The sequence below is a fragment of the Balearica regulorum genome, chromosome 6 (assembly GCF_011004875.1).
Source record: "Balearica regulorum gibbericeps isolate bBalReg1 chromosome 6, bBalReg1.pri, whole genome shotgun sequence".
In the NCBI taxonomy this organism is placed as follows: domain Eukaryota; kingdom Metazoa; phylum Chordata; class Aves; order Gruiformes; family Gruidae; genus Balearica; species Balearica regulorum.
The window spans coordinates 37,419,099-37,433,142 of NC_046189.1; the positions used below are offsets into that span (position 1 = coordinate 37,419,099).

Genomic DNA, 14,044 nt, shown 5'->3' on the forward strand with positions numbered 1-14,044 from the left:
CTACGTGAACGCTGCACTGTTTTTCTACAGATGCACTGAGGCAGGCTTTCGTTAATGAATATACTACCTCAAGCTCCCACCTATGATAAAAAAGGGAGACTGCACTATTAGCTTAGCAACTTAGACTTAGATTACCAAAAAAGTGTTCCTTGCATAAACATAAACTTTGAAACAAGTTAGGAAAACCAAAAGCAGGCTCCAGAAATGCTACTAGGCAGCTTCTTGTTTCCAACTGCAGATTAGTGATCAACTAGCATGTCATCCACTGTCTAAAGCTAATCTTAATTTGCATTTTTACAGGGATGGAAGATAGCTCACACAGATGGTTTATCAGGGACACGGTTTAAGATGGCCTCCTCTCTGATCTCTGTCAATAGAAATTTCAGACATTTTCAGAGCTGCTAATCCACAATGTCATGTTCAGCAGGGAAGGAAGAAGGAAAACAGACGCTCTTCTGGCACTCTGCATCTAGGCAGGCAGAGAAGGAAGGATGCCGACGTAAGGAAAAGAAGTTTAGCAGATGGTTTGTGAATTAGGGCTTAATCTTGGATATTATAGAAGAAAAACATATATTTATCCCATCCTATACTGTATTTTTGACTTAATGGGTCAATCTACAGTGGTAATCATCTTATGTATAACAGGAAACAAAAAGTTCAGCATACTGATCTTCATGATTTTAATTTAATTAAGGCTCCCATTAGTTGTTTGCTCCATCAAACCCACAAAAAATCTACTTTGTGAATAATATACTATCTTTCACTGGCTTTCTCTGAGTCAGACTGAGACTAATTCCATGCAGAAGAAAAATCTATTCAGATCATCACATCATTGAAAATAAACTCACCTTGCCATTTATTAGCTGGCAAAACAAACAGTCAATGGGAGATATAGTATGAGAGGGGATAAGCATATAATATTAAAAATCTCATATATCAAATAGATGCTTGCTTCTGTTGAAACATTTGCAGTCATTTCAATCTACTTAAAATTACTTGGGGATGGAAGATAGGTCTATTTAGATCTATACAGATGTAAAGTACTTCACATATGTTTATCAGAGTGCCTTTGAAATGGCTTCCAGTTTGAATACTATAGAAACTGGTTCAGAAGTTTGAAATAATAGTGTTGTTCTGTCTAGAAATTATTAACGACAAAGAAAATAAGAGTAAAATTCTCCCCGGGCTCTCTCTGAGAGGAGAATAGACCCTGTTGATCCAAATGAAACTGATACCCTGCAGCAATTTTGAACAAGTTCAGATTTCCAAATACCTCCATACAGATCTCTGTGCCTTTAATTGCTACGGATTTCTGCTCTTTCTTTCTGTATACTGTTCCATTACCTCATTTTAACCTAGGTTTTCAGTAACAAATTCTCCCAGAGAGACTGACAACAGTTAGAAGGTCTGCTTCTGGTAGGGCTGAACAGAAATCGTAAAGATTATTCAGAGATCGCCACCCCAATATATTGATTTAAACTCACAGTCACTTTCACATAAATTTGTTACACTTTCTACTTCCTTTTGTATTTAATGCCTTCTTTCAATTTTCTACAAAGCCTACAGTGAATCAGGGGCTAAAATTAAATGAAAAACAACTTCCAAAGTATATGTAATCTCTCTAGATCTCTTCTAGAATACCAACTGAGTTAGGATTTGATTTGTTGAGACACTGGCTTTCATGAATCAAAAGATCCAGAAAGCTTATGGGAAATGAAAAAAATACTCCTTTTTGCAGAGTGAATCCTGCATGATTCCTCAAACTGGAAGAACAGAGAAAGGGTATATTGGCATAAATTTTCTCAAATACAATCCCTGTAACTGTGGTGTGGGGTTTTTTTTGTTGTTGTGGTTTTTTGTTTGTTTGTTTGCTTTTTTCCCCAAAGGACTACCCATTGACAATGAAAAATAGGAATGTCATCAAGGTTTGAGACACTGCATCCATTTCCTGGAACTGTGAGAACACACACATTTTGCCTTAACACGTTCATGAAGCTTTTACAACACAACAGGACCCAAAAGTAGACATACATATATAGCTAGCTTAGGTTACAGATTAGAAGCAGAAGCAGTCTAACCCGTGTAAAGTGAAATGCAAGGCTGATCTTTACAACTAAAAAGTGGAAAGTTAAAAAGAAATTATTGCGTAGGACCACACAGTAAGTACCCACTCCTTCCTTCACAGACTGATACTTCTCAAAGTGTGTAGTTAAAGTGACAAAGACAATAAATTGTAAGCTCTTACACTCTTTTTGGAAGGAAAAACTGAGATCAAAACACACAATATAGATGGTAGTCATGTCACAACATTTTTAAAATAGGTATTGCTGCATTGATAAGTTAGTTCTTAAAATGCCCGCAGATGGGATTAAACTGTACACGATGCTTTGCCAATAAAATGTTGAGCAATACTGAATGGTTAGATAATTCATCACCAAAAAGAATATTTGTGGGAAATCACAGTTAAGAACAAGGTAAATTTTTAAAAATTGATCAAGTCTTGAAAGATTAGCCTTATAAAGTTACTTAACAAAAATAAGAAAGAAAAAGTCCTTACTGACTGACCAAAGGAAATAATTCTCATTTCATCGGCACAGTTCAGAAATAAGAAACAATCCACTCCAAAAAACCTATGCTACACAAAAAATAAAGGTGTTAGGGTATGGCATACTATGCACATGCTACACTGGGTTTTTTGTTGTTGCTATTGTTTCTTCCTGCTGAAGACAGAACCCTATCAGGTACTGGGTTCTTGGTGAGACTTGAATCTGTTTTTAGTGAACTGGAACAAGTTAGATAAAGTTGTTTATATGCTGTAAATCTACTTTCCCTGAGCTGAAAATGTGTTAGCTAATGGGTTGTTTATGAGTTGCAAATCTGTTCAGTGAGGTGAAAATTTGTCAGATAATGGGTTGTTTATGAATTCTGAATCAATATTCAGTGAGTCGGAACTATGTTAGATAATAGCTTGCGTATGGGTTGTAAATCTGTTTTCAGTGAACTGGAAACATGTTAGATAATGGGTTGTTTCTGGGTAGTAAATCTGTTCTCAGTGAGCTAAAAACATATTAGATAATGGGTTGCTCGTGAGTTGTAAATCTGTTTTTAGTGAACTGGAAACCTGTTTAATGAAGGGCTCTTTATATATCTTAACTCTGTTTTCAGTGTGCAGGAAAGTTCACGAATGTGTTAGATTTGAGTGGCATATCTGATTTCAGCAAGGTAGAAATCCATCAGCTAATGGATTCTTTATGAGCAGATCTACATTCAGTGAACTAAAAATCTGGGACAATAGCATCTTGTATATAATGTACTCTATTTTCTCTGTTTGAGACAAATACTGAGTAAAGGTTTGCATGATTAGTAGACTTCAACTTAATGAGGTAGAAAGGGCTTGTAGAATTGTTAGAACCACACTAGATACTTCCAATGTGCTTTTGAACCTCTATCCTAAATAAGTAAAGGTCACTACAGATGTGGACTAATAATTTTGGAAGAAAAAGATAGCAAAATGAATGTCAAACACATTATTTTTTAATCCTGCAATGATATATTATTACTAAAATCTCTCAGCTGGATTCCATTTAATAATTTCTATGTGATCACATGTAGTTAACATGGAAATCAGAACATTTTAGAATTTTACGTCTTCCAGGAAATGGAGTCACTGGTGTCAACTGGTCTTACTACTCTACTGCTTTTTCCTTTATAGGTATCACTGTTAGTCAAATACCTCCACTATATCAAGCTGCCTCTTGAACTGTATCCTGTTTACAGTGAGAGAAAAGCATGTGCAGACTGTGGAAAGGAATGATACGGAGTACAAAAATACCAGTTTAAAATGAATGACTCAACATGAAGAAAAGGGGTTTAAAACACATAAAGGAGAACAATAAACTAACATATACTTGGATGTGATATCCCTTCTCATTTTCAATGAAAAAACAACTGAGGCATTTCTAGAAAACTAACACCATAGTTCACAAATACATCCCAAGTATATACAGTAAATTTTTTGCAAGGATACATAATTTCATCTGACATTCAATTATTCAGAGTGCTGACTCTGCTAATGAAAAATGAAATCAGGCATATTAAGATTACAAGTAGAAACACTTCCTAACAATTTCTTAAAACTATAATTCTCAACTATGCTTTATGGAATGTCTTTAGCTCTTGTATAACAACCGATTATAAAGTAATGAGGAATACTTTATTGAGGTTTTTCAAAAACAAATTTGTATCTGCATTGGTGCTTCACTAGTATTTCTTTCTCTTTTTCTGTTTTAAATGTAAAAATTTCCAGTGGCTTTTCATGTAATACTTTCAATCTCTTCCTATAACACCATAGTTAAAATATTCCTTTATGTGACCATCACACATTTCTGTGAGCTGTTTGTGTCTCTCATACAGCTAACTTCAACTCTGAATGCCTAGATTTTAATGCTTTCCTGGGAGTAATGAGAACATCCTCACAACATTGCTTAGTTTCTCTTTACCATATCTTAATACAGATATTATTAATTCCTCTAAAGTATGCACACATAAAAACTCAAAGTAAGGCCTTGCATCATATTTGAAAAACGGTTTTCCATTCATTAGTGTCAACAGTTTTCATGACCATGAATACCTTCCCAGAAGAACAGTGCAGAGGTACGTAATGATACAATTATCCAATGTCAGTTGTAGAATCGTATTTTGTCAGTTTGCAGCTGTTTAACTACTTTCTTTTCTAAAAATACTTCCATTAACATGCAACAGCAAAGGGTGATACATTCCACACCAAATGTACTTCCAGTTTTACTAATCACTTTCTTTGGTCTTGTTATTAAACTGTTTGACCCAAACCAATAGCTCAAGGTAACAATGCCACAGGCAACATAACATACGACATCAAAAATTCAGATGGGAATTATCTCCAACATAAGGAGCAAAAACTATACAATAGTTCAAACATTTTGAAAACGGTTACCAAAATGACCTGTAGTCTCCAAAAAAAAACCCCAGACAGTACTACAAAATGACAAGGAAGGAAGGAACACAGCAAATACATGCATCTGATAACTGACTACAGATGAGTAAGGTTTATTGCATATTTGAGAACAATTAAATAGGAACTGAAATGAAAGCAGAAGTTTTTAGAATTTAGATTTTTGTAGAATGCATTTTTTGATGTTTAGCATTAAGGATATACTTCTTACACATCTGCATTCAGATTTTCCTTGAATTCTAATTTTACTATGACAAATCACAATAACATTTCACATACACCTTGTATTATAGTTATGTTGGACATCATTGATAAAGATTTCAATGCCAGATGCCCAGAAGATTTTACTGAGGCCTCAGCTGCAAAATATGTTTTGTGTCTTGTCCTGAAGATTTTGGTGGTGATATTGGCATCAATTTGTTGATAGCAGTGTCTGGCTTCAGGTATTCAGAAGCTAAAAATATGTCAAGTTTCATACAACTCCTCTTCCTAGCGTGGTGAATGAAGGCAAAGAAAACATGCAAAGCTACTGAGTAAGCCTCTACTAAGAACTGACAGTTTTGTAGGCTGGAATTTTCCTCCAATTATCACTGAGCACTGTCACTTTTCTGGACACACAGACCAAGGTCCTAATATTTCATACTGAAGAATGCCTATGTCAGCAGAGGTATCTTACAGTATTTCACCCCCACTAACTAGAAAAATAAACAACCAATAGGTTTGTGGGGTAAGGAGACTTTAATTTCCAAGCAACGAAGTTTTGTTTCAACAGAAAAGCTCCTTAAAAATCACAGTAATACAAATTAAGCACTGCCATTACCACTTCTGTTTTCTAGTAAGACGCTTCATGCATTGTAAGACTGTTATAAAATAAATTATTTTGAAGTTGTTATTCTAAAGATAATATTTAAAAGTATCTTATAGGGATAAATTACAATAATTGTGTTATATACGTAAGTATGGTAAAACTTTATTGAAATTTTTTACTCTATATAGTCAAGTGATTATCAACTTTTCATTTAATAGAGTTTATTGAAATAAAATATGTATTTTGGGAAATAATTTTTTACTTACTTTCAATTAGCACTTTTCTGCCAGCCCAGTTGTCTTTAATCACTTGTATATTTCCAAAGTGTGCATCACTGAAGAATATGCGATTTGTACCTCTTCCTTTCAGACTGTAGTCAAAAGCAAGAGCTATCACATTTTTGAAGTATTCTGGATTTTCATATGGCCTTACTGGTGAATTTAAGTTGGTTTCATCTGAAAGATGTATACTTTTTAATATTGTCCTTCCTGAGTACAAGAGGTAACCTTCATGTCTCAGGCAAGTAATTCCATCTTCTGCAAGATAGCCATGTGCACAAGCACATGTTCTCCGTGCATTTCCCCGATAAAGACAAAGTTGATGACATCCACCGTTGTTCTTCGCACAAACATTAGTACCTGTAAAAAAAAATAAAATAAAAATCTATCTTCTAAATATTACTTACCTAACTTAAATCAAATGTAATTTTATGTATTCTAAGAACTCTTCTCTTAAAATTGTTTTTACAATATTCCCAAGTAAAACAAAGGTCAAAATAGTAAAGAATGAAACTGTAACTACAACCAAAAGACATTTTTAAAGAATACAACTAATGAGCAAATATAATTATTGTCCTTTCCAATTCACAACAGTATATATTTTATTAATAGAAAATGATAAAATGGGTTATTCCTCCATAATCAGCTGAAGACTTACAGACTGTTTCAAGTGCTTTGAAAGATGTTTTTTTATTTATTTTTTTTTTAAAACACCTGTTACTGGTAAAAAGTCAAATTTAGATACCATCAGAACCCAGTACTTTTTTTAGACAATTTCTATCAAAATGAAAACATATATACTGACAGGTACAAAACTGTGTCAGTCCAGTTCCCTGTTTTTACTAAAGACATTTTGTAACATTTTGTTCTAATTTCCTTTAAAACCTGACTTTAAAAACTTACTCCCTGACAAATGCATACCATTAAGAAATCATTGTCAAATTAGTAACTTCAATGACTTAAACTGCGCTTGTTGCAAGAACTATTTAAAATTGCAGTAATTGTCAATAATTAGGACCTATTTTCCTTTGTCTTTTTTGGACTATGTATGAATTACTATTATAGTTAGTTTAGATAATTTAGTTTCTGTTTCTGACAGCACTTTCTATATAACAACTCAGATCTTTCAATATAGTCATTTTCCCATTTCTGAAAGTTTTCCACATAGTGAAGGAGAAAACATTTTAAATAGAATGTTTTCAGGTAGAAAACCATAATAATTGTAAGGGAACATGTAGTACTGTCAATTGTATTTTCTAACTGCTACATTTCAAACTGAAGATACTTTTTAGAAAAAATAGTGGGGAATGAGAGTTAACTTGCTCTTAAAATTAGAAACGTTGAATTTTGTGTTCCTAGGCAAAATTACATGAGACATTTTCCTCTGTAGTAATGTAAAAACATCTGGAGATTTACCCGTATATATTTTAAAATTTGGTTTGTTTAAAGATTCTTTTAGAGTTTTATTAGGCTAGAAAAGTTAATATCTGTTTGGAAGGATGAGAGGTTGAGAAGAGAAAGGAAAATATAGGAAAAAGATCCTCAAGCTTCTAAAATCTCTCTTCAAAAACTTCAATGCTTCCACACTTCACTAGCTGCAAATATGTTTAAAATTGGCCAATTCTGAAACCAGTGCTGTTAGGGTGTGTCCTTGCACACGTGTAAAACAGCACTGAAGTATAGGAATCCGCTTGCGAATGGCACTGCAGGACTGGCTCATCAGAAAGGGTAAAACAGGTGTTTAAAAAAAAGCATTAATCATAATCAGCACAGGTTGTTGTTTTTTTTTGGGGGGGGGGTTTGTTTATTTTAATTATAGAAGGTCAGAAAACTAGCTAATTACATTTTTTTTTTAAATAGCAATAACTACTTCTAGTTCAATGAACTTTAAAAAAATAATATATGTAATAATGTGATATAGAAAAATATTCCAAAAACATTTTTCACCTGTTTTTTCCCTTTTGTCCTCCTGGCTCACTGACAGCCCCTCCCAAAGACATTAACCATTTGTACCCTAGTAAAATTTGAAAAATGTATTAAAAAATCATTCAGTTATTTTTTTCAAACTAACATCAAAAGATTTTTAGCGTCAATAACCGTTTCTCCTATTCCTAATGTGAACAAGTCTCTAAAGCTATCGATAAAAAACATTCCATGTAAAGAAGCTTTTTTTATCCAATTGTTCTATTCTCCTAAGACTATAATATAAAGCAGCCCTTCCAAGCAAGCAGACATTAACTATTTCTAGCCTAGTTGAAAGAAACAATAAATTTTTCTGTGGATTTTACTTTTATCCACAGAACATGATGCCCACAGTACTCTGAAATTACATGCAGAAATTCTTAGTAAAATTAATATGCATATGTTTGCAAAGTAATTTTTTTCAAAACTATTTAAAATTCCCATGGGGAAAAAAAAAAAAGACAAGACCGTTTTTCTTATTGATTATTAAATATGCTTTCTTTCAAAATGTGGATTTATTTTACATGTCATATTTAATGCAGTTATTTAGGAAAGTCGTATATAAAAGAAAGAAGATCTTTAGGTATGTAATGCTGTGATGAAAGAAACTTTTGAGAGCAACCAACACCAGAGATATATTTGTATTTAAAAGTTTATCTTGTATTATGGTATCATTTTTTTCTCTTTTTTTTTTTTTTTTTAATGTAATTATAGAAAATTTTTGTCTTTATGGCCTGGTAGCAGTTTGTTCTGAGGAAGTCATCATAGACTTGTAACCACCTTTTCTCACTGAAACAAGTTTTTCAAGGTCTCTTCAAAATCAGAATTTTAGGAGGAAAAAGATAGCTAAAAGCAAGATTATTCTTAATCAGGTAGTGGAGAATAAATTTTAACCATCAATACCATAAATCAATGAGAGTATATGATAACTTTTGTCTCTTGAACTCACTAAACAAATTGACTATAAAGGAAATCTGATTATTGACAAGGTCTCTTCCCACACAAAAAAACCCAGGACTCAAACTCAAGTAACTTCAGGAAACAAATATTTGAGACACAGAGGCTGGGAATTTCTAGCTGTGAAAAAGAATCTGGTTTGCTTTCCAATCGAAATCTGAGACTGCCTGAGATTACTGCTTTTTAAAGCACAGTTGAAGGTCCCTTTCATTCCTAAGATTTTTTTTTCTTTTTCTTAAAAAAAACCCCACCCCACCCCCCCAAAACCAAACCAAAACAAACCCAAAAACCACAATCAAAAATCATCAAACCTGGAATGATAGGAAGTGTTTTGGTTTTAGATTTTGTCCTTAAAACACTGCAAAGAATTTTAGTAGAATTTGTACTATATATTTTTTTAGTACATTAATTTTAGCTTTAAAAAAATAATTCAAGAGTAAAAAGTGGAGATAAAAATCAGTGATTACTTAACTTTTGGTATGCTTTAATATACATAAAAAGTAGCAGGTGATATTAAAACAATTAATAGCATCCTTAAGAACAGCCAACCTTTCTCTCGTGCTCTATTAAAGACTTTCACTTCCTTCAGGTTTATTCCAAGGCCAGTCCTCATGGTCACAGCATCCGTGGCCTCATTCTTGTGGCCTCTTCTAATAGAGCCATTTGCATGTGCTCTGCCAAAAAAGTTGAAGATGTCTCATCAACAATCCTCAACTAATTCACAGCAAACAAATGACTGAAGGGCAGTGGAGAGTTCACCTAACAAAAGGTGAGGAAACCTCTTCTCATCTATGACACTGATATGCTTTAGCTTTCAGCATCAGAAATGCCCTATCTTTGCAAATTGCCCAGGTTTCTGTGATCCATTCTATGACCTTGCTAAGGAATGGCTAATCCTACAAAGGTGAAGCACCTGGCACTGAAATAACATTCTGAGACTCAAATACTTATGAAAAATAAATTACCTGTCAGACCAGTAGATGTAAGCTCCAAACACCGCGACTGAAAACATATCCACATTGCTCCCTGACAGCACAATCTCCCGATTCCCTCCACTCTCAAGGTCAATTCTTTCTATCTTGTCGGTACGAGCATCACACCAATATAATTTATTTTCCTAAAGATTAATTTTAAAGGAAACATCAGCAGTCTTGTCCAAGTATTTAATTAAGAGTTATTAAGATTACATCAAAGTGGAAGACCAGCTGGCTTTAATCAAACGTAACAAATACTAATATTTACTAATATTTAAGCACATACTGGAAGACAGAGGCACTAACCTCATAGTCGATGGAAATCCCATTAGGCCACGAAATCCCCAGGCTCACAAGCACAACCTTCTCGGACCCATCTAAGTGTGCCTTGCCTATGCAAGGAGTCTGTCCCCACTCTGTCCAGAATAAATACCTAAAATGTCGTAGAAATTACCAATTAAAATTTAGCATCAAAATAAGAGCTGAAAGTATGTAATACTGAACTTCAATTGCAAACAAAATGCACCATTAGCATTAAATAGGTATTTAAAAAACATAATAAGGCTCAAGTCTCTAAATCTTAAGAGATTAAATGTTTCATAATACTTGTTTCATAGAACACTTTGTTGGGAGTTTTTTTGCAAATTATATATATGAAGTAATTCTTAAAACCATATTTGATCAGTCAATATGCAATTCTATTCCTTAAAGATTTCAGCTTTGTGCTTGGGAAAATAAAAGCAAACTAGAAAAAAAAAAAACTGGAACAGAAACTCTTGCATCTAATTACTAGCAAATGTGATAATACAAGAGATGTATGTCTAACTTAAAAATGTTTTAAATAAGAAGCAGACAGGAGCACTGTGGGAAATGGTAAAGCAAAAGGATTTTATTTGGGAAGAAAATGTTTTTCCTATTCTCCCTCATGCCCATGGGAAGAATCTGCGTCTTCCTTATCTAATTTTTTAGAGGCCAGTTAATCTACACAGAGCACTTCCTTTACTGAACAGTAACTTACGGAATAGCCTTAAGTAAATGTCTATGTGTCTACAAATATATATATGTGTGTTTATATATTTGTGTTAAAATGTATTATAAACACACACACAAATCTACATGTATTCTGACCCAGAAATCGCCTTCTAAGATAACACAATTGAGGTCTAGCATATTACTAATCACCTGAAGAGAAGCATTTTCATAGCAAATAGTCACAAGTGCACGCTAAAACATTGCTTAGTAACACAGTGTACACGAAGTGAACAGAACATACAAAACCATTCTCCATTGTTTTTCTCCAGGTGGAATGTATGTATTTGCTTTAAAGATTACAAAAGTCTTCTCTGCATTACTAACCACTTCTGCCCCTGAGTCTGGTAATATAATTATACCCAGCCGTTGTTAAATAGCTATATTTGATTAGATGACTGCAGATATGTGAAATAAAGAGTGATAAAAATGTGACAGGGAAGAACAAATATGGATCTCATAATTGGCTCATCAAATTTAGCTTCTGAAACAATGTCCTCCTTACTTTGGCCCTAATTGTAGGGCTTTCTGGCTATAATAAAATTTATTGTTTCTCATACTTCTTGACATAACAAACAGTAATATGAATACTAACTACAAAACACTACATTAGGAAATTGAACTGCTACATTAGCTAAATTAAAAATATCTTTTAGAAAAGTTAAAAAAGACAGTATTAACCAGCCGGATATCAACAATCACTGCCTAAATTTAATACAACTTTTACCAGATTACTAACAGCATCTCTAAACAGAACTAAACTTGCTTTCAGGCATCTCTTCAGAGGTACTTTCTTAACACAGGACATCAGCTAAATGTTGACTACAGAAAGGCAGGCATTCAATATACCTGAAGTAAACATTCTGTGCTCTTTCCTTAGACTAGTTACTCTGAGAAAAAAAAATATTTAAAACTAAAAACCATAGTTAGCAGGTTGAACGAATCTGGAATCCTCCAAAAAAAATCCTGAATAGCTGCCAAAAATGTAAAGAAAGTTACTTCATAGTACTTAGAGCATTAATGATTATAAATATACTGATACACAAACTATTAACTAGGATAGAAAAACTTGATCTTCCCATATCTTCCCAAAAGGTTTGGGAAGTACCACCTAAAATACTTGTTTCCTGGACCTTTGTAGGTAGCAATATGCTACCAACACATTCGGTGTATACATTGCAATGCTAAAATAACTACAACTCAACTTATTTCAGAACCATCCCATACATAATTTACGTAGTTGGCATAGAGATGCAAGTGGCAGAAATTTGATGCTGGCCTGGAATCAACTTTCAAACCACTCTTTTTTAGAAAAAAAATGAAATATCAGAGTTTAAACTTCCCCCTGCCACCCCAAACTCTAAACACAAATAAAATTTTAAAAATGTTTTTGAGGAAGCATCTTCAAAGTCTAAGAATTACTTTAGTATGAGCTTAATTCCATATTTCAATCACAAATCTGAGCTTGATCAGAAAACTATTATTTAATTGGGAAAAAACCCCTAGTCAGTCAAGTGTATGTTATATGAAGAAGTCTACCTGATGAGGGACAAAGACACTCCTTTGTAGGACTACACGTTCTTAACTTTTTCCTTACTAACAATAAATAATGTTACCAACCAGCTGAATGCTCACTGCTACATATCTTGGTATAACTGGCAGATTCAACGAGATCTAATAACTGCTATTTTCCTCTCCATTCTTACAGCTGTCAACTCAAGCTTCAAGAGGAATGAAGAATGTGAAGTCAGGGCAAGGGGAGGGAAGAATACCTTTGAAAGTTTTGCCTCATAAAGGGAAAGAGCTATGACAATAACATAGAGGGTAAAAAGGCCTTAATCTTCCCACAGAAAAGTATACCTGTATTTCACTAGCAAAACATTGCTATCCTTCTCGTGAAGAAACTTTGATTGGAGACATCTCCAGATACCATTTTGTGGCACAATATTAAAAAAAAAAAAACCCACACCCCAGCAAAAAAGCCCCAAAATAGAGATGAAGCTTACCTATTTTCACAGAAGATATACTGTTCTACCAGACATGTAAACCGATTACTAATCCGTGGTCCTCTCATCCTCCTATGTTTACTTAAGCATTCTACACATATCCAAAAACTAACATAAAAACTCGACAAGATCAAAACATCTAAGGAATGTTTCACAATTAAATTCATTTCTATATTTAGCATTTCTCGTCTTTACTGTTTGTCGTTTCAAATGCAATAATTCAAACTCCTTCAAATTTTATTTTAACCACTTTTTTAAAAGATTGGCTGTTTGGTGACATTAGACTATTCTAAGACCTAAGAAGATGGTTCAGTGGCATCTCCAAGTCTCCATTAACTTAAAAGCAGGAACTGTTTCTTTCCAAAGAATCTTGTTAATATTGTTGACTATTATTTCATCTGCTTATGTGCACACTTTTCAGTAAAATAAAACCATGAACTGTTGAATCAGAAAGCATCACGTGAAAACACTGTCATTAAAATAAAAAAAATCCACACTTTAGTAAACAACTATTCTATCAATAGCAGTATTAAATATTATTGTGTCAAGGGTTTTGCATTTACTCTTCCCTATAGCAATGGTTAAATGCTGGATCTCAGCTACAACCCATCTTCCTTCTCCAAATACAGCAGAAGAGTTGATTACACCTATTATCTAGTTAAAAATAATGGATTTTAATTATATAATTTATATTATTTAAATATCTAAGGATTCTCCAAAGAAACTGCATCTGCTGCAATTAGTCCTCACAGACTTCATGGGGGCTTTTCCTTTCCTTTCCTTTCCTTTCCTTTCCTTTGGTGTAAGGAAGGGGTGAAAACCTATCTGTATATGTGTATAGCAAACCCATTATATACATGTTGAGGAAAATTACACTGTAAATTAACTATCGTTTTGAAGAAGTTTGGTCTACCCTTCTGGTCAGAAGAATTTTATGAGGCTTCTGTGTACTTACCTTCAAAAGTATTTTTTTTATTATTATTTTTCTAACAGAAGAGCACAGCTATTCTAATATGTTAAGGACAAAAATATAATAATTA

General features: G+C 33.5%; 1 protein-coding gene across 1 annotated transcript in view; it reads right to left on the reverse strand.

Moving 5' to 3' along the window:
* Positions 1-14,044, reverse strand: part of LRP1B (LDL receptor related protein 1B) — a 742,991-nt gene that overhangs the window by 169,753 nt on the left and 559,194 nt on the right. The window contains exons 38-41 of the mRNA XM_075757248.1: positions 10,276-10,402; positions 9,961-10,112; positions 9,545-9,669; positions 6,065-6,436 (exon numbers count right to left, since the gene is read on the reverse strand). Of these exons, the coding sequence (XP_075613363.1) occupies positions 6,065-6,436; positions 9,545-9,669; positions 9,961-10,112; positions 10,276-10,402 (776 nt within the window). The remainder of the gene's footprint in view (positions 1-6,064; positions 6,437-9,544; positions 9,670-9,960; positions 10,113-10,275; positions 10,403-14,044) is intronic.